Source organism: Astatotilapia calliptera, chromosome 1, assembly GCF_900246225.1.
Source record: "Astatotilapia calliptera chromosome 1, fAstCal1.2, whole genome shotgun sequence".
Classification (NCBI taxonomy): Eukaryota; Metazoa; Chordata; class Actinopteri; order Cichliformes; family Cichlidae; genus Astatotilapia; species Astatotilapia calliptera.
In genome coordinates this window covers 26,335,383-26,357,716 of record NC_039302.1, presented here as the reverse complement: position 1 = coordinate 26,357,716, position 22,334 = coordinate 26,335,383, and the positions used below count along the sequence as shown (strand labels likewise).

The window sequence follows — 22,334 nt, the reverse complement described above, 5'->3', positions numbered from 1 at the left end:
GTTGGACTTATGGGAACAAGCAATTTCATCCTCAGTGTATTGTAGAAATACTTTTGAACATTTAAGACTTTGTGTTATTATTGCTATTAGCAGAGTCTCTTTGCCCCTCTCTCTGTGGTGTAGGATTTGTAATAGCAAATATTAGTTATAAATCAAGACCACAGCAAACTAGAATAGGATATGCTTAAATAAAATACATTCTCTAGCAAGAACAGAAACTGACAGATATACGTGAGAGGCATGTGTATGCCTTTCTTGCATTTCTGTCGATGCAATTGAATGCAGTATGGACTGTTTTGGTGTTAAAAGTCATATAAAAATGTGATCTGCTAAGATTTCTTTTGTGGCTTTTACAAAAGATTTGACCAAGGTACTCAATTGTACATATGTCATTAGTATTAGAATAAGAGATTATTTGTGGATGACATCCAGAATTGCCATGTGATGTGGCGATAGCAGTCCCTTCATCACCATTTTGTGAATTATTAATTTGATCACCACTTTGTAAAACAGCACGTTGTCAGTCTCAAAAACACTTAGTAGGCCAAGGTTAGTCCACAGACCTGAGCGGTGAATGTTTTTATGAGTGTTGTGAGCTGTCATAAAATTTCAAAACCTTTTTTGATCTAGGTGAGAACTGTAAACTCTACAGTGCAGCAAATTTGAATCATGGTGCATGGTATATGAATAATAGGATGGCACTCTGTAGATCAGTATGGGCCATAATGAGGGAACTTTGAGTTATATATTAGCACTGTGTGCGTGTAAGGAAACGCAGCATGTATTCAAAAACCTACCAACATACACAGAAATATGAGGCGAAGTGTCCTGTCTGTTCTCCAATGTGTGTAGCAGATGAAGACATGGCCTTGTTTATGTATACTGGCCCCTAGCACTGTAAATCAGCACAGGGCACATATGGCATGAGGGGTACACACAAATACACACACAGAGACATCCATAGACATAACACAAATGCTTGCTCACTTAGCCATAACACTATCCAGACAATAATAGGGTCAGATTTATGATGAGTCACAATTAGATTTTTGCACTTTGACCTTCTAAAGGTCTTTTCAGACATGGGATTTGTGACATTAAAGGCTACATCAATCTGTGAAAGGGACAAATTAATGCAGACACAGGTAAGTAAATGTTCTCCATGGCTCCACTGAGACATTGCCACGATGTTGATGAAATTAGCCACGGTAATTAGGTACGCAGTGAAATTTTACAACATATGAGTTAACATGTCAGATTCTTATTAACGGGTGGGGATATAGTTTGGTAATTGATATGCTAGTTATTTAAGTAGTGATGAAAATGTTTCCATGCAGATTTTTGTAAACTTTGGTAAACAGATCAGACAGTTACTAAACAAAAGTCTGAAGTAAAGTAAACAGAGCGATTTGCTTTTAGATCCTGATTGGCACATGCTTGGGATAATTTATTATATGTAATTATTGGCTATCTCTGTGTTACGTGTATAAATGCACATACAACTCTTACTTGGGAGAAAATCTAGAAAAAAAGACTTTTAAAAATGCCTTGAAGCAAAAAATTAACTTTAGTTCCTGTTGATTTTTTGTCAAAATTTACATTTTGTTCTGTTAGTTAATTGTCCTGTCACAGGCTCTGTCTTTATCAAGGATCAAGGTTTTAAATGTCACTAAAATGTGCTGCACTTTGTGCCGTGTATAATCTCGCAAATACACACAGTATCAGATTAGTTCGTAGAGTTTGGCTAACCTTAGCAGTCTTAGCAGCAGTACCCTTGATTTCATTCACGCTAGTGTATACAAACTGGTGCAGAATATCACTTCGGTTTATATTCGGTTTACTTTCCCACTCGCTTGTTTACAACTTGAATTTGCAGGAGGATAGACTGAGACATAGCCGTCTGTCAGAATTGCAGCCCCGGGTAATAGCCAGTAGCACTTTAATATCTTTGTACCACTTTGTACTACAGTTGTAAGTTAATAAAATAAGAATGTACATTTAACCAACTGGGATTTCTGGCACCGAGTAGCGAGGGCAGCAGCAGTTGTCAACAAATGGCTGGTTGCTAGTCACACATGTCATTAGCCTTCATGATTGAAGACTTTATGGTCAATTTAAAAGTTAAAAGAAAGATTTCAATTAGAACTGGGCAATAAAAATGAAAACTCATTAGCAATATAAAACATTGTCAGTATAAAGTCCATCCATGGAGGTAGTGGTATAGAGGTAGTTTTGTTTTGTTTTTGTTTGTTGTTTTTATTTCTTTGGACGTGAAAAAAGCATTTTCCCAGTTCTTTTGTGTTCTGCCTTAACACTTGAAGTTTTTGCCTAATCAAAGTTAAGATTTTAGTTTGGTTATATATATAGTCAGAAGTAAAAACTCTAATCAGAAACAGAGATTTGATTGTTTAAATGAATTAACTTCAAGCATTTTTTTTTTAACCATGCCTTTCTTATTTAAGCTAGTAGATGCTGGCAGATAGATATTGGCATACACAGAAACTTCAGATGAAACTTCTCACTGTTTGTGTTTTGCAATACTCATGTTAAGTTGCTTGCATACATAAACATCTCGGTCAGTAGCAGTGTTTTGAACAGATGTCCCACATGGAATGAAAAATTAGCGGGGAGTTGACACTTGCTCTTACAAAGAATTTTGTCATGCTCTACTTCCTGAGCTGTCTGCAGTGACAAATTGATGTCATTTGTAACGTAAGCTTTATTTTAAGCAAAAGGTCCATTTTACTTAGTGATAAATGTTTTGTGTGCAGCTCCTCCCAGTAAACAGCAACAGCACTAGCTTAGATTAGATTTTTTTTTTTAACAAAAAGTGAAAGTAACAAAGGACAAATATGAAAAAGAGTAATGGAACTCTCACATTATTTATTTATTTATTTTTTTAAATTAAGGGATCAGCGGAAATGGCATTATTGTTTGAAGATCATGCATTTTATACTTGCTGCTAAATAGTGGACAAGCCCATTAAGATGTGCTGAATTAAAGTAAGAACTTGCAAATAAAATGTTATTAGACCTTGCAATTTTTGCAGCTTGTGTGGATGGCAAGAATACCTCATTATATGGAAAGGATGAAAGTGGGACCATGGAGGCTATAGTGAAGACTAGGTTGTGGGAATGTTATTGGGTGAGGAGCACCTACACTATGGCTTAGACATTTGAGAAAGGTTATGCTATGTCAGAACAGAGGCCACTGCCCTGCCTCGTCACAAGCTCATATTTCCTCTGTCCTCTTCTGCTCCTGTCACCATAGCAGCCATGCAAACCCACACTACGTCGGTGGTTATGTCATGGCTACTAGGAGGAAAACATAAGGGTTGGGATGCGTCTGTTACATTGTGTGGGAGCTTCGATATTGTTCCATGCTCTCAGTCAAATTCTAGTTTGAAAAGTTAAATTACTGAGATTGGCAAACTGATGATTTTGGAATTTACATAGTGCTACAATTTATTTGTTTATTTTTTTAAATTTATAATGGCACCAAGACAAAATAACCTATAGAAAGACAGGGAGGAAGGAGAAAGAAAAATAAGTAAACAAAATCAAGCATTGCTGAAAGTGTCAGAGTATTTCCATGTGCAACATTGCACCATACATATGATTGGCACATCTTTGTGTAAGAAGTTACATTTTAAAGTGGTAGGAGAACCTGTATAGTATAGCTAGTTGGTGTGAAATCAAAAGCTTCGGTTAGCTGGAAAAAAACATTTATATAATATCCGAGACTTGCCTTTTCATTCTAAAAATAAGTATTCCTTGTGGTTTTATGTTGTTTGGTAGTTTAAGAAGTGAAACGGCTCCACTGAAAGCCTGACTCACATGTCCTTAATTCAGTTTGATCAGACTGCTCGTAAGAGGCCTCTCAAAATGGAAAAGTGAGTCGGCTATACTGGCTAAAACTTTACAAACTTTCCTCTGAAATTATTTGGGCTGTCAAAATTCTGTCATACCGTTTAGAGTAAATTTTGATGCTCGAAGGCTGCACCTTCTAAAATAGGGCACTGCACAAAGAGCTTACAGTGGTCAGTACTCGGGCACAGATCATATATAAAACTTACACCTATAATTGTCTAAAGTACTGAGACAATAATGGATTCAGTCCTTTAATGCACAGCTGCATGTATTCACATGCATCCGAATACGTGTGTTGTACTAGTGAAAGAAAAAATAACATGACACACGAACAGTTCAAGGTGTGGCAATGGATTGAAGTGTGGCTTGCACCAATTCAAGACAAAAATGATCGGGTTTTTTGTCCATATGTCAAAATGTGTTTGGGAACGTGGCTCTCTACTCTCAAGTCGTTATTTTTATTTAATGTTCTTAAAAATATTGAAATAAATAATAATCAAAAACAATACGTGCAGTAATAGACAAATAAAATAAAATTAATGAATAGGCCATGGCTTTGTTGATATTAATGGCTCATAGTGTTTACAAAATGTTTTGGGGATAAACTGCTGTAATGCACTCAAGTGGAGAGACCTAGTTTCTCTGTGGAGAAGGCCATTGAGTGTTTTGTTTTCGAGTGCAGCTGTTCAAATATGATTGTGGCCTACACAGATAACAAAAAGAGGCCCCGAGGAAAAGCACACACAATGCTAGCCCATGCAGTTTGCAGCACATAAAATATATACTTCTACAGTATGCACACAGACCCACACACAGATTAATATGCACCGTCTGACACACACTCTTGTCCTACCACCTATTCACTGACCCACACAGTAAACGAGTAAAGACTCAGACAAAAAAAGTCCCTCTTAGGAAATGATTCACCGTTTAAGGCTTAACTTGACCTATAACAAGTGTTACGTTTAAGAACAGGATTCATACATGTGGGTATTCCAGTGATTCACTGTCTGATGGGGCTAAGCACACTGCATTTTATACCCCCATTTTGTACCTGTTGCACCATTTCAGCCCATGAAAGGGGATTACCACTTTTTCAGCCTTTGAATGTTTAAAGGCATCTTTAAGACAGATTGCTGTCATCAGTCATTACCTTTTAGATTGTGCTGCTTGACCTTTTATGACTGTTAAAATGATTTATCTACATTTAAATAACATAATAAGACCGTGCCCTCTTAAGGCTTAAGCTTTTGGATATTTTGAACAACACAACTCTTACCAAAGCTTTCATGTCTCTGTCTCTCTGTGTGGGTGTGCATGTGCATGCTCGTGGTATTCCCTTTCCTCCTCAGGACCTCTTCACTGCCTCCTCTAGATTGGCCGCTGCCAAGCCAGTTTGGCCAGTATGAACTGAAGATAGAGGTACAACCCAAAGCCCACCACAGAGCACACTATGAGACTGAAGGCAGCCGAGGGGCCATCAAAGCAGCATCCGGTGGCCATCCAGTTGTAAAGGTAACTCTTCCTGCTACTCAACGTTAAGAAATTTTATAAAGATATTTACTACTAAAAAGCTTAGTGGTGTGTGTGTTGATTGTTTTTTTTTTTTTTTTTCTCCCAGTTTTCCTTTTTTTGTACTGAGATCTTGTGGCAAAAAAGCCAAAATGACTTTTACAGAGCATAAGCTGAGCAAAATACAAGAAATAATGCCTTTGCCTGAGTATTAAATTCCCGTAGCTCAGGACTGATTTATTGTTAACACAATGCTTGCCATGCATTCCTAAACTTATACTTTACATTATCTAGTTCCCACTGTACCAACCACAGTCTAGATGTCAACTCGTGAAGCCTACATGATTGAAAATAAACATGAAATGGAAAAAAAGGCTGAACCCAACTTTCTAAATTCAGCAGTTGGTGGGAATTTTCCTCTGCTGAAAGAAATATATATTTTCCACATAGCTTGTGCAAGGATCAACACTCTGGCTAAAAATTCAAATACTCTCTAATAATATAAACCTGACACATCAGGGAGTTGGTGAAAAATGGGATCATTCATTGCTTTCCCAAAGATCTCAGCACCTGCCTATTATGTACTAGAATCGTTGTATGTTATTTGACTATAAAAAACGTAAGTGTTCAGGCTTGCACCTCAAACATCTGCTGGTTGTAGGGAACAGACACTGGATTCAGGGTGTCAGTTTACATGTTTGGATGAGTAGATTGTCACACGGACTGTCCCGCGAGAAGACTGTCAATCAGTTTGTTGAAGCAAGAAGACAAGAGCTGTCACTGTAGCCTGGTCAGCTGGTCTGTCATTTGATAGCACATGTGAGAGAGTCGGTGAGCCAGCATAGAGCTATGGTGTGCTTTTGACTCAGAGAGAGAGGAAGATTCTCATTAATATTTTAAGGTCCCAGTGACAAGCTTTCTTTGTATGTGATTAATAAAGGGTCTAATGCTTGGCCATAATCATTGTTGCGTAACCTAACAATGACTGAGATCAGACTGATAGATTGGTTGGTAGTCCAGTCATCCAGATGGGATTGCTTTTACTAGTTTGTGCTTCAGTGCCACGTACATCATTTTCTTTTTGGACTGTGGTACTGAATGATAATGGATTGCATTTATATAGCGCTTTTCTAGGCATCCAAAGCGCTTTACAATTCCACTATTCATTCACTCTCACATTCACACACTGGTGCAGGCAAACCACAGTTGTAGCCACAGCTGCCCTGGGGCAGACTGACAGAAGCGAGGCTGCCATATCGTGCCATCGGCCCCTCTGGCCAACACCAGTAGGCGGTAGGGTAAAGTGTCTTGCCCAAGGACACAACGACCAGGACAGAAAGAGCTAGGGGATCGAACCGGCAACCTTCCGGTTACAGATGTGCTTCCAATCCCCTGAACCATGGCCGCTACGAATAAGCAGTGTGCCCAAACAAAAATACACCTCACAAAACAAGGGCATGCAGACCACTGCCATTTGTTGCTTTAGAAACAGTCTATGTCCTTATACATTCAGTCATGCAGGCTCCCTTCAGGCCAATCATTAACCATTTCTACCTCAGTTAGACTGAGATTCAGTACAGCCATATGTGACGATGCATAATTTAGCTATCAAATTTTTTCAACCAAGCATTTGCCACGCTTGCCCTCATTTCTCATTCCTAAAGGGAATTGATAACTTACAGTACTTGCTTTGCAGTAGTTAGTGACTAGAGAATATATATATCTCAGGTCAGAGAAGGCAACTTAAAAGTCATTTCCAAACCCAGCAGGAATCTGGTTTGTACTTACTGTACTTACTTGATAAATTGCCATACAATAAATCTCCTTCAGAATAATTCTTTGATCTTCACAGATTGCTGCTAAATCTTTCTCAGCATGCCGTTACTGTTTGTATTCAGTAGCAGTAAGCTGCCACTACCAGTGATGAAAATGAAAATCAAATGTGTTTCTGCTAGAACACACTTTCATCATCAGATTTACAAACAATAATGCACTGTCACAGAGAGGATAAGCAGAGACAGTGAGGGAAAGGCACAGATAACAGCAATGGTGTGGAGCTGCATGCACAGAGAGAAAATGTGTGGGTGAATCGATTGTACAAGTGAGAAGAATGTGCGAGTGAGTCATTTATTCGTTTACCTGTTTGAATATACATTAATTGTGACATGAAACTAAAGAAGTCCTTACAGAGATCTCTATTCAACAAATACACATATTCTTTCAAAATGTTTAATGCATTAGCAGTTTTTAAAGTTAATGGTTTTCATGCCTCAACATTCATTACTTGTATTCAACTTTGAACAAGTCACTTCTTTTAATATTAATAACAATTATTTCACGTACACAACCCGTATGTGAGTGTAGACATTAAATACACTTGACAAGCAATTAACCATTGTCTTGCACTACTATGAGGACAGAAAGCACTTGTCTAGCAGGTCTAACAGTCAGTCTTTGTTTACCAAACATGCACTGCTCTACTGTTTAGTCTCTTTAGCGTCTTTGAATTCACTGTGCAAAAAAACACCTTATTTGAAAGGTCATTTCTTACACTGTCATGTCATTGTTGTTTTTACAGAAACACATTTACTTCGAAAACCAAAACCACAAACACACACACTTTGTGCTTTGTGTTATTGTTTTGAGAACACACAATAAGATGCTGGATATAAGGGCATACATAAGTTAAATAAAAGCATAAATGGCAAATACAGGAAACATGCATTCTTATTGGAGGAAATCCCATACAACAGATTCAGTATATACTGAACATGAGGAATCAGAACATTTGTATATAGCATATTTTCCAGGTGCACTATTTGTGTGAAGTTGTTCCCTGAAGGCAGAATGTCACAGGGTTCGCCATGTTTGACTGCATCTTCTCTGCCAAAGAGTTTGAATAGATTTAGATTTATATATAGAGTTTGTGTTTTTGTTTTTTTATGTATTTCAAATCCTGCAGACATTAAAAACCCGTCTTCTTTTCGTTACTATTTCCTGCTCTATAGTCAGTGCAAGCTCTTCTTCAAAGATAAATACTATGAAACCCCTACAGTTGTCCTTTCTGTAGATTATATATCATCTGCACTTTGTGAGTCCTTTTACTCTTTTAGAGTCTTGTAGTGTGATGTCACCAGATGATGCCATAGCTGCCATCTGGCCATGTTAATGACTTCCCTTTGTGATTGCACTGTTGCACAAATCAGTGCACCACAGAACTGCTGTGTCAACAGAAAAAACAATGTGGAGCTGGTGCAGTTTAAAGGATTAAATATGTTTGCCTTACTCTGTTGCAGTATTAGGAGCAGCAGAGTAGGTTATCATATACCTTCTTTGTCTTTGTGTGTTCTTATATCAGTGTCTTCAGTTCTTCTGGGTCTGTATACTTACAGATGTCTGAGAGAAAGGCCTATTTTTCTGGCCTCTCTTTTAGCAGTTGTAATGTTTTTTTGTTTTTTTTTTATTTCTTTTTGCTTTTTGGCTTTTGGGGTTATTGGCTTTATTGTATAATGATCAGTATGAATGGAGAGAGAAAGAAAGAGGGTGGATAAAATGAAGAAAACAGTGGACTCAGACCCAGGCATCTAGTGTGAGAACAGCCTTCAGTACATAGGGGGCACACTCTTGCAAATCTCTCTGTTATGTCATTTAGGCATCTACTAGCTTTTTGTGTTCTGCCAATTATTCACTTAGTTGGTTGTTTATCTTTCAATAGGAGTCCCAACAGAGTTATGAAGGCTACTCTCATCTTTATTTTTGTGTTACTGCTGTGTTTGCAAGTTTGAAATATGTTTTTCATAAAACCTATTTAACAACTTAATTTTGATATGTTAGCGTGTTTCTATTTAGTCACTTAGTCATTGGAAATGAATGAATGAATGGGCAAGATAAGAAGTGGTTTTAGGTCATTTATTTTAAAACCTGGAGTAATGAGCCCCACACACAGGATATAGCGCCTCTTAAGAACCATAACCACAGAAGAAACTGATCAGAATAACCACTGGGGAGATCCTGTTGCCTCACTTAAGTGTGAGGGAGCATTATATGTAATTCATCTAACTCTTGCTTACTAAATAAAACATGAGACCATGATTGGTTGCAAATTTGACATGATCTTGGTTTGTTAATATATGTAAAATTTAGGGTTATGGTTTTGATCTGCTGGTTATCACTGATCTTTTGAGGGGGGAAAGGGGTCTTGAAGCCTTGGTTTTCTGTCTGCATGCATGGTAGCCAGACAAAGAAAGAATTACTTTTTACATTGAGTTATTATGATAGACATGATTTATAGCTCCATAGAATCTGAGGAATGTTACCTATTCTTATGCAAAGACTGATACTTGTGGCTAATTATATAGTTGACCAACTATAGCTTTGTAGTAGCAATTCAAGCTTTTAATCCATAAAGCAGGAATTTGGTAAATCCTACCATCTCAATCTAGTTTCCAGCAAAATATGTAAACTTTCTAATGGGTGACAGTAACAAAATAACAAAATGGAAATATAATCCTTTTGTCCTAGCAGACAGGATATAAGCTTAAATTCAACACTGCACACTGCAGTTTAATGTTGCAAAGCACCTCTTTTTAACTTCAGTGGATATTATACATGGTTATGCTCAGGATATGTCAGCCCATTTCTACTGGAAATGCCTTTTGGTTAAACTTTCAGCAAGGAATTTGCATTTGCACTGTTACATTTTTATAAAGCTTTAATGTACATAAAAACCAGCTTCTTGTTTAAGTGAAAATAAATGGAAGGTTGTCTTTTTGCGCTAGTAATGTTGTGGAGTTGTATTTTGTCTCGCATCAATTATATCGTCGGTTATATCGTTATCGCAAATTTTCAAATATATATCGTGATAAATATTTTTGGCCATATCGCCCTGCTCTAGTAGCAATGTTGTATTAAAAAGATATCCCGAAACTGCTCTCAACAAGATACAATAGGGACCATCTGACTGTCTTAATATAACTTTTCATTGTAGGATGTGGCTACATCTGTGACTGGCTGTTTTAGTCATTCCTCTGGGGCTAGCTGCAGACCTTAATCAGTACACCTGTTGCTAGGAGACATATAAGTCCAAAGCCTCTCTGGCTGGCTGAAGGCTGAGGTATCCTTGTGCGTATTTAACCAGCTTATTTGAGTGCTACAACACCCAGACAAATATAAGGACCCCTCTGGTATTACTGACTAGGCTACAGATAGGTGGAGGCAGACACAACAGATGTGGAGCAAGTGAAGCCCCCCCCCCCAAAAAAAAGTGCATAAACACAACAGGACTATCCTGTATTTTTACGGCGTGCATGGGAAAAAAAAAAAATCAAATATCAAAATTTATTATCTCCATCTTTAATCTGTTACTATAGTTAAAGAATCTAAATGAGGCTATGGTGTCTGGTAACAAGCATTTGAAACAGAATATGACAAAAGTTGTTTGAGACGACCATATATTTCTACCAGCTTGGATGCATTAAATGATTTGGTCCTAGTGCTTGAACGCTTGTCCATAACTCCATTACTGTCTGTCTCTACGGCGTCTCTAGCCCCTTCTTATTTTATCAGCCTCAGTTTCTTTCATGTATTTTTGTAATTTTTTGTGCCGCTATGTCTCTTCCTTTGATTCTGAATAGACTGGGGTACAGTGAAGAGACACACAAACAATAATGCAGAGCCATGCGGGTTGCACTGTGTGAATTGGCTGGAGCTAGTGTTGTTTTGCCTCAGGGTTGTATTTGATGTAAACATGTCAGAAGCTTGGCTCTCATTTGTTGTAATCAGGCTTAAAGCACAGAAAGAAAACAGTTGCTGAGAGCAGGAGAAGGAGAGAGGTGTGTGCATGTGCATAACGAAGAGTAAAAGGGGGGGAGGTTAGAATGAGGAATAAGAAGAATTGCGCTTGGACCAGCTTAGCAAGGCCATATACAGCCCTCATGCAGTATACAGTAAACGCTCTCTGTGTGTGACAGTGTGAACGCGCATGAGTGTGCGCATGTATTGACCTTGTTTAAACAAACAGTTAACCGGCCCCCTGGCTCTTGCTGCCCTCCCTAGTGTGCTGGGCAAACAGCAAGCCTGGGTGAGCTGATCTGTGTGTGTGTGTGTGTGTGTGTGTGTGTGTGTGTGTGTGTGTGTGTGTGTGTGTGTGTGTGTGCATAGATCCCAAGCCATGGTGCCACCATGTCACACTAGGGAAACCACTGCCAGTAAAAACGGGTCCTCTGGTGACCTTGACCACCATTTCTCCCATTTTTACATCTGTTGCACACGCATGCTGGTCAGGCTGTTACACACAGACACGCACACTCACACGCGACAAAACTTTGCAAGAATCGCAGTTTACACTAGAGTCAGTACACTTAAATTCACACATTGTCTGACACACATACACCAACCGGTATACGCTCTAGGGCTGTAGTTTACATCGACGTGGCTGCTCACTCTTTACACACACACACTCCTGCATACACACAGAGTCTCACCATGGTAACAATGGAGCAACACAGCGAAACAACTTAGCAGACTCAGGCGCTAGCTGTTAGACAGTGTCGAGTTACGGCAGTGAGCTAGATCGAAGGTAGAGGATATAAGAGGATAGAGAAGAGAGGGTGACAAACGTAAAAGAAAGAGATGAAAGAACATGTCGGGTTTGAAGAGAGTGAAGGGAAAAAAAGGAAGAGGACAAAATAAGTAAAAGACATATGTAATGAATGCCAGGTTGTAGATAAAGCACTGTGTGTGTGAAGAGAGCCTGTGTTTTTCTTTTGAGAGCAGGTGCTGTTCCCTGATGTTCCATTATCAGATCTCCTGATGTCCAGAACAGCTCTTAAGAGGAGCTTTAATGTTTTTGTTTTTTTGTTTTTGTTTGTGTGTTTGTTTCTTAAGAGAGATGTGCCTATTTATGTATCAACGGTAAATTAAAATAAAATATGATGTGTCTTTAGTGGAGTTTTGGAACATCAGAACTGCTTCAGTGCACCTAGGCGTTGACCCCATAAACCAGTGCTATCTAACTTGGCTTTTCAAAATCTGCCATAACCATTTGGACCTTTTCTCTACATATATTGGCGCTATTGTTTTTAGCAAATTGTGCTGATTACCCACACCTTAGTCTTGATCTGTGACGAAATATACTTGTCAGTGAGTGCTGGTATTTTTATAGTTATTGAGTGACTTTGTCGTGACAATGTTCAGGATTCAGAATTAAGCGCAATGCTGCTTTTTATCAGCCCTGTCGATGGGAGGTAATGTCACCCTGAATAAGGAACCACTCCCACCAGATTGAAAAACTTTACTCAGGAAAAATTTATATTTGCAGTGACACTTATTGTGGGTAAGGATCACTACATTATTGGTGTCCATTTGTGTAAGTCTTTAGCTATGCAGAGACTGTGCTATGCATATGCAGAATGCTGATTTGTTTGAAAAGTTGGGCTCAACAGGAAAGGAAACGACAGCGGAGTGCACTACGAACCAAAAGAAGAGCGAAATAAGCACAGTTCCACATAATTTTGAAGCTGCCCTCTGGTGACAATACTCAGCTACAACACATAGAACAAGGATTGCTAGGCTCTGTGTAGCACCTGCGGACTACAAACACGCTGGGACCTTCCTAGCCTGCCTTTAGGTAATCAGCTGGATTGGTGTGTGATCACTGCAAATGGTCCTAGCACATGATTTCCAGAATTTTAAACTTGTGAAACCATTCAGTGACACTCTGTGCATGATTGACATCCCAGAAGAGACCACTTCCCCCAGGATAAAAAAAAAGAAAAAGAAAAAATCATCAAAAAATAAAGTTAATTACTCTGAATTTCTTATTTGAGGTAACCTTTTCCTTTAGTGGCACAAGCAGACTCAAACTATGTGAGCAAAGTGCACCTCCATGGCATTACAGAGTCACCAGCTCCAGTCGTATCCCATGAGGTGAAGTTTTTCCCCTTTAATCTGCCATGTTTCTATATGGATACAATGTTTTTTTCCCCCTCAGCTTCTAGCCTTATTACTGGATCAGTGGAACAGATGAAGGCTGAAAATAAGTGGTACTTTATTTAGTATGAGCTGAGTATGTAACTGTATCCTGGAGTTTTATTTTAGGGGAGGGAGTTCATCCCAAACTCTATCCATGGTCAGAAGATAGAAGTCAGAAGTTAGTTACATGCTCTGGTGAACATTGGCCTGGGGTCATGTGATGGGTTTTAATGTCACTTTGGTTTAATATAAGAACTGATCTCTATCAGGCCTGAGTTGCATGCTGACTGACCAGCAGGGCTCAGTGAACAGGCAGAAAGCTGAGGAGTTGAAAGTGTAGAGACCACCCTCCTGTGGTATTTCACACTCAGCCGTGGATATAGGGGGTGGAGGATGGGGCACTCAGGAATGTGAAACAAGTCAAGGGTATGTGTCGTGTACATCCACTACCGAGAAGAGGAGTCGGCAGTCTTGTGCCAAGACCATGGCACAATCACAGCCATGGCATGTGCGCTTGTTTACATGTCCTGTTGTTAGCAGGTGATGCTTTATCCAGTTTCTGAACTGAAGGTGTAAAAAGGTCACCTGAAGTGTAGTTAGATTACTTTTTCTGATCCTCGTTGTAGTGCTCTACAAACAAATGCAGTGATTTGAAAGGTTAATAAGGTGTTTAAAAAATGCAGTGACATATTTTTCTTTGTGCAGCTTTCACTACTTGTTTGCTGTACTCGTTCTGTGTGCTTACACGTGTAGATCAGTTTTGTGAAGCTGCTGTTTTTTCACTTATCTAAATTAATCAAAGTAAACCAAGTGAAGGAAATGCCAGACTAAAAGCAATTTTGGTTTACTAACTATGACAGAGACTAGCTTGGCACGTGTTGTAGTATGTTTCTGTTTCATCTGCGGGGTTGATTAACTGAGACTGCTGAAGTGAGCCTTTTCTTTCTGGCTCTCTTATCAGGTTTTGCCAGTTTATTATTTGATTTTGAAAACAACTCATGGCCTACTAATTGTATATTTGTCAACACTCCTGCTCCACATAGAATCCCTCATGTGTACACAAAGAGAGTGAAAGAGGTCAAGATGAAGGGGTTAAATGAATGGAAGGAGAAAAGGAGACCTTCTGTTTCATGGTTGCAGAAAAACAAGGTTTCCACTTTATTTAACAGAGTGTTAAACGTGTTTACCCTCAACAAATCAGCTCCAGGTATTATTGTCACTAATAGTAAAAACAAAAAACCACATACTGTACCGTACTTTAAAAAAGAAAGAAAGAAGATTTTCTGTGCTTTTTGTGCTTTTCATTTTTTTGCCATTTGTTTGTCCTCTCACAGATGCATTTTTCCAGACACTTTTAACTCTTTTTACCCTGTCTGGAACACACATGGTGCTACAAATAAACATGTCTTGATTTATAGACACACACACACACACACACACACACACACACACACACACACACACACACACATCACACGTGCAAGCACTGTCTATGATCACTTCCACACTGTGCAGGCATGATCATAAAACAAGCAACACAGCCCACAGACTGTTGATTCCTGTGACTCTACATTTCATGACTCCAGAAAAATGGTGTCATTTATAGCCGTGGATCCATTCAAGCTGGTGGGCATAATTACCTGTTAGCGCGTTACTTGGAAGGTTTGTTCTTCGATGTGGCTTTTAAGATCTAATGTGGTTTTTAAAGATGAACCCATTACTGGTTATTATAGGGGCCTCATGTTGGCCCTTGGTGCAGCTTCCTTCCGAATACATCTCTTGTGCCAGATGTTCTGTGTTGAATTCAGATTCACATGGATAATGGTGAGAAAGAGAAGACTGTATCTGTCAGTTTAAATGATGAAGTTAGATTGCAAAAATGTATGGTCCCCTCTTTGAATTTATAATTTTTTAAGGGAGGAAGCTAACCTCTGTGGTCATCAACCGTGTCAATAGTGCCACTGAGATTATATTTTATTTATTGCAATCACAGTCTACACTTTAAGAACAGGCAAAAACACACACCCAACAGCAATGTGAATCACTTTTTTGTTTAGTCATTCAGCTGAAGTAATCCATCACTGGGCATTAATGAAACAAATTTGCAGGATGTGGTGGAGAAGTGTCAACATAACATTGGGCGGGGAGCTTTTGCTCTGAAAACTCAGGCTAAGCCTAGGGGAAATTCTGTTTTTTGTGGGGTTTTTTGTTTGTATGTGTTTTTTTGAAAGCCACAGTTTGAAATGCAGCCAGTTATTTCTTTGGTACCCATCAGCAAACCTTAAATTCTGCGTAACATAAAACAATACTTTTAACACATTTTTAACCAAATATACATTTGGCCACTTTATCCCTTTCTGTCATTGCACTTGATGCATGCCATAATGCTTTGCAGCAAGGTGTGGTTTCAGCTTGAAACACTGGAAATTATAGAGAAATGTATAATAACCAGTCTAATTTTGTTTAGTAGCTACAAACAGCGTTTGGCTGTTTTTAAAAACAAACCACCTTTTATTGACGCCTTCTAGATAAAAGCTTATTTATTTAGCTCACAAAAATGAATTAAAATTAAGACCTCAAGCAGTCTGGCTGCATAGCTCGTATCTGCCACTCAGGGTTTCTCAGTTTTTCCACTGCTTGATTTAATGTAGGTACTGCCATACCTTGACTTCTTTCACAAAGGGGAAAATCTCAGAAGCAGCAATTAACAGCAAAAGAGAGGAAGATGCATCTAATGACAACAATTCCCATAACACAGATCTCACCACTGGATCCAGTTTACCTTTTAAGAATGCTGGAAATACTTCTTTGAACTAATGTAGTTTTAAAATTGGCTTCAGATAAAGTCAGCCTAAAAATTTAGGTATTTAGGTATTTATTTAGGTACATTTGTTCCTGATGGTGACCGATTTCAGTCATTTTATTTTAGCTACTTTTGGAAGAGCATACGACAGATCCCAAGCTACACCCACTTTCTCTCTGTCAATGCACCAAACACTCTGTACCAGGCATTGACACAGCGGTGTATGACGCAAACCTGCAGGGAGGAAGGGTTCAACAGCCAGCTGTGGTGGGGTTGAGGCTTGGCAGTTCCTGGGGTGAAACAGCAATGAAAGGCCTTGTTCTTTTCTGTTAACCTCAATGGGCTGCCCTCCATCTGAGCTGGAGGTGTGGACTTGTGAGGCAGTATGGTGGGAGTGCGTATAAAGGGGGGTGCCATCCTGCCGTCACGGAGTCTGCCAAGTACAACATTACAACAGTAGTGGGATTGTGCAGTCTGTGTATTTTTTTTTCTGTCCCTATGAGCAGGAAAGGTTTTGCTCTCCTTTCCATCTTTCCCTTGTCTCTACCCAACCTACAACACTTTTACTTCATCAGACATCTCACCTGTTTGAGTTCAAACCAGAGCTCTAGCTCTCGAAGGACAGCCAAAGAGCATTGCCCCTCACCAGTTTGGTATTCATCAACCACTACATTCAAAAAGCCATTGATTTGTATTAACCTTTTTTTGAAATCTCAACTAGTATCACACAGATCGGATTTTTTGGTTATGTTTTTTCTTAAAACTTGTTTGATTTAGCATCTTGGCAGTTACGGTAATTTGTACACCATTAATTATTAATGTGGTACTACTGTAGAAATACAATTTTTTTTTGTCTTGAAACAGCTGAGTACATGAGGTTTACTTGTCAATGATGAGCGGGTATGCAGAGGGAAAAAATTAGAAGTCAATTAGTTGAAAACATCAGTGTCAGACTGGTGGGAGGCCAGAGTGTTAGACAAATCTCCAGTGGCTCTGCCAGAAATATCACAACATCCTGGACCTGTCAATAAGATTAATTCCAGAAAAGGTTGCTTCTTAAGGCAGTGGAAATGAAGAGTATTCTTTTGTTAGCACCTCTCATCTGGAACCCAAGGACTAACGTCTGTTTTTGTTCTGTGTTTCTGTCTCTGTCTGTGTCAGCTAATTGGCTACAATGAGAAGCCCATCAACCTGCAGATGTTCATTGGAACAGCAGATGACCGTTACTTGAGGCCGCACGCCTTCTACCAGGTGCACCGGATCACTGGGAAAACCGTAGCCACAGCCAGCCAAGAAATTATGGTCTCAAGTACCAAAGTTCTCGAAATTCCTCTCCTCCCTGAAAACAACATGTCAGCCAGGTAAATGTCAAGACCACTTCAGGGTTGCATTACTTAGTTATGAGTTTACCACCATGAAGCAAGTCATGTCCAATGAAAAATAACCTCTTTGGAAGATATTACAACTATGTATAATCATAAAAGGGGATTTTTTAGATTTTCTTAATTTAAACCAACAGGAGGGTCGGGGGCCGAAGGAAAATTTGAGTGTTTCCCATGGAGCAGAGAACCTAATTTTATTAATAAATTTAGGATCCCTATAACAGCAGAATGATTAATTTATATAAGACCTGGTTTCATTTACATTGGAATTAATGGGAAGGGATTTTGTCATTTACACTTGTAATAAATCATATTCACAGGCATTTTTAATTTCAACAGTTTGAGCGATTACAACCCGGCTTCTTGTTGCCAATCCCCTGCTGGGCTTGTGGTTGGTTTTTATCACTCCTAGGCCTTTACTACTTAAATATGTCTTAGATGCTTGCTATCCCGGTGGTGCTGTATTGGGCCAACTATTTTCCCATTACCCTGCAGTATCGACTGTGCTGGCATACTTAAGTTGCGGAACTCAGACATTGAGCTGCGGAAGGGGGAGACGGATATCGGAAGAAAGAACACACGGGTCCGCGTGGTGTTCAGAGTGCACATCCCTCAACCCAATGGGAAGGTGCTGTCGCTGCAGGCTGCCTCCATTCCTGTGGAGTGTTGTGAGTGTCTGCTTCCTAAACTCAGCTTACACACATAAAAATATTCATTCAGAAAGCCAGAACAGAAAAGATACAAAGATAGAAACACACAAACCTTCTCACATACACACTTGTTTATTAGCAAGCTTGCAGCAATTTAAGATTTGATCTGCTGTGGTTACTTTAGATAAGAATGTTTGATAACTGTTAAAAATGTAAATGTGCTCAGTTTTTTCTCTTCCCTTCTAGCCTGGTTATCTATAAAGCTACAAAGACCTACAAAAATATATAATACATAATTCTTCTTTTATACGTAGGCTTTCAGAGAGGTTTTAAATCTACAGTCTGTTCTATCTTTATGTTATACCTTATATAACATAAGGTCACTTATAATACAGCTCAACAAATAACCATTCTCTCCTCAACCCTTTCTATCCCACTTCCAGCCCAGCGGTCAGCTCAGGAACTACCCCAGGTGGAGAAATCCAGCCTGACCAGCTGTCTGGTCAGCGGGGGAGAAGAGATGGTCATCACTGGTGCCAACTTTTTCCCAGAGTCTAAGGTCATCTTCCTGGAGAAAGGCCCTGGTAAGTTTTGTGTTCGCACAGCAGCTTAGCCTTGAACCACCCCTGCAGAATTAATGCGTGCCAAATGTGTGTGCAAAAATATTTCATGCTTTTTACAAGCCACCATGAGTAAAACATTAAATGTGTCATTTCGATCTGTATAGTTTTAGTCACAGACCAAACCTACTCTTCTATCATTTACAGTGGGATATTCTTCCCGGTGAGATCATATAAACCCACGTTTTATGCATTATTGCGAGAGGTCTTGTGCTTATTCTGCATTTGTATTACACATTTTCTGTGCTGTTACTAGACCGTGACCTCTGTTTTCTCGAAAAAAGACAATATCGGGAGAAATCAGTATATATTACAAAAGCGTAAAATTATTCCTGACTTCTTTTAACAGTGTTGTTAATGTTTCTGCGTCACTTCTCAGCTACATTCACAGCTATCATTATATTAGCCTCAGGGAATTTCTTGTTCCAACAAGCTAATTTGTTAAATTCCAAACAGGTTATGTGAGTTGGTTAGTTGTGCTTGCAGTATTTTTTAAACATAATAAACATTTTAAACATAATTTTTATTAACACTTAAACAATTAGTACATCATCATTCGTGCTTATGTTGCAGTTGTCACTGATTTGATCTTTGTTTAAAAATAAAAAAAAAGAATAATATCAATGCTATAATCTGCCACAATAAGTGTTATTGCGGCAGATTATAGCGTTGATATCATTCTTTTTTTATTTTTAAATAAAGATCAAATCACTGCAGCAGGACCCCACCCTCAAACTGTTTGTTTTGTTAATCACCCATCCGTTATATACTCAAACACTGTAATTGAAACGATTAAAATGTTTAAATTATTTTTGTGCAGCAAAGTGATTTTTGTAATGTTGATGGCATGAAAAACACCTACAGACTCAAGTGTACGATACATGCCACAGTTAGTTTAGTCCGTCATCTGTCAGCAAACATGAACTGCTAAAGCTAAAGAGCAGTGGAGATGGGGACATCTCTGCATCTACAATAATGACAATCAACTGGGCTTGCATTTGGTATGCAAGTGACAAAAACTTGCTACACTACTAAATAATACTGGTGTCGTGTAAAGAGTATGTGAGTGTGGGGAACAAGATGAATGTAAAATTCTATAACGAAAATGTATTAGTTTAATAAATACTAAAGATTCCCTTGTGGGATTGATAGTGTCTATATATCTATCTAGGCTGAAAAAAAATACTCAGGATATAGCTACATCCAGATCATTTTGATTTAAAGCATGCAACTTTTATTACCTTTGCCTCAGCCCTCACTAATCTGGTATTTCAAGACCCACTAAATGACTTTAACCAAAAGTGATTCTGGTCTGAGTTTAGTTTGAAAAATCCAAGATTGTGGCTTAGTCTGTGCAGCAAGAAACTGAGACTTGTTCAGACAATTGCACAGGTCTCGTCAGTCTTAATATAGCCATGATTGTATAGCTAGGCACACATACTGTACATTGCTTGATTTCACCCTGTGTGTGTAAGTCCTCTTTTTTAAATGCCATTAGTACACTTCCACCTCATTGTCTGTCCAAACAAAGAAATCTCTGGTCTTTTTGTTATTGCTGTTCATCTACTGTAGTATTTATTACATAAACCAACCCTCTGATTCCTGATTTACTCATGCACACACTTTGCCCCACATTTAGAAAGAGAGCTTTTGCATTTAAAACATTGTTTTACAATGAAAACGCGTTGTACATGTAGCCTCAGTTAAACCCCCATGGTATTCATCCAGTCTCTGTTAAGTGGGCCTCTTTCTCTTCCTTATCCTTTCTCTCTTTTATACATGACTCTATAACAACAAATATAATAGCTGTTACTTGGGATGGAAATTTTAAATGCATGAGTTTTGTTGAGCCAGTCTCTGCTTGCCTGAGGCACTTTTGTGATGAAGAGCTACAGAATCAAGTTCACACACGGCAGAAAGGTTGAGTGATGTTTCTGTGAGTGAGTGAGTGAGTGAGTGAGTGAGTGAGTGAGTGAGTGAGTGAGTGAGTGAGTGAGTGAGTGAGTGAGTGAGTGAGTGAGTGAGAGGCATTCTGAAAAAAAAAAATTAAGGACAAAAAAAGCTGCCTGGAGGAATGTGTTTAGCTCTTTAAGGTGTACCAGGTGAAGCATAGCATAGAAATGTGGAAACCTTCAAGAGGCACATCTTGGGTAGGGAGAAAAGCTGGTGCATGAACGCAGTGGACTGTGGAAGAAAAATATGAAAGGAGAGAGGGCAATAATGTTGATTGGGTTTGTGTAAACGATCTACCTGATTATGACTAATCCGCCTGCTTTTAGTGCAGAAAAACACTGATTGGAGTAAGTATTGGAATGGAAGAAAAAAGAGAGGCAATGACAGATATTTTTCCACGGCTTCTCATAATTGAGGGACAACAGATTTATGAAAAACTAGAGATTTGCCCACTGTCACTCTTACTTACATTGCAAGATGCTACTAAGTAAGTTTACTATAAACGGATACAGATCCAATCTATATCTGAGTTGGAGTGAGAGCCTATTAAAGCAGATAGATGTTTAGGTTTGTTAGGTTTTGCACAGTTTTAGTATGAATCTTGTTTTTGTTAATTTAATGCAATATACAATAATTGGAGATGGAAACACAATTACACTAATTTACACATATGTATTTGTTGTTGCTACTCTTTGTCAAATACTGAGGTTAAACTGAGTCCATAACTGGTATGAGTCAGTTTTTACAAGCATGACTGTTTATAGAAGGGGTTTGACTTTAAAGGCTACCTTGAATTGTTTCAAATACAGCCTGGTTACTCCAGTGTTTCAGCTGTAGCTTCTTAAAAAGAAAAAGCCCACAGTTGCAATATAAAAAGCAATCACCCTTTATATTTTTATTCTGTCTCCCAGCACAATCAGAGCATGTTCTTTCCCTCTGTCTGGAGTGTGCAGGGTGTCTCGATGAACCGAGTTATTGTCTCGGTGGTGGTATGAGGCTCCTGTCGAAGCTTGTTGTCTGACAGAGCATGTGGGGCCCTTGCTGCTGCCTGTTGAATGTCAACATGCTGTGCTGCTGTAATGCACTGCTGTCGGCTTCAAAGGCATTCAAGGTCATTTTCTTCACTGAGGGGGGAAAAAATTCTCTTTTTATCAACAGGTTAAGCTCTTCTTTTGCAATCAAGTGAATCTGTCTTTTGTGCTTACTACAAGTAAGGCTAATGTTCTGTGTGATCAGAATACCTTCTAAAACCCATAGTTGATTTTGGTAGAATATGTTACAATGACTCTAAGACTGCCTCTTAGGCCTCTAAGACTGCTTAGTTTGCTGGGATCTACATGTAGGTTAGGCCTCTCTGCAGACTTGTTGCAGATGCCTGAAAGTGGTATTTGGGGGAATCCTTTGGTTTTTGTGGAAGAGGCTATGCAGGTGCACATTTTACTTGCACCATGTAGGCGCCCTGAAAAAGGTTCTCAGAACCTTCACAGACATACGTCCTGAAAAAAGTAACTGCAAATTAACATAAGCTAAAAGGCAATTGAGTAATTTATTTGTCACAGTTCATATTCTTCTGA

General features: G+C 38.9%; 1 protein-coding gene across 2 annotated transcripts in view; it reads left to right on the top strand.

Moving 5' to 3' along the window:
- The window catches only part of nfatc3a (nuclear factor of activated T cells 3a), a 57,639-nt gene that overhangs the window by 18,515 nt on the left and 16,790 nt on the right, over positions 1-22,334 (top strand). For both annotated transcript variants that reach the window (XM_026172020.1, XM_026172011.1), the window contains exons 3-6: positions 5,222-5,384; positions 17,317-17,516; positions 18,033-18,205; positions 18,631-18,771. In XM_026172020.1, the coding sequence (XP_026027805.1) occupies positions 5,222-5,384; positions 17,317-17,516; positions 18,033-18,205; positions 18,631-18,771 (677 nt within the window). The remainder of the gene's footprint in view (positions 1-5,221; positions 5,385-17,316; positions 17,517-18,032; positions 18,206-18,630; positions 18,772-22,334) is intronic.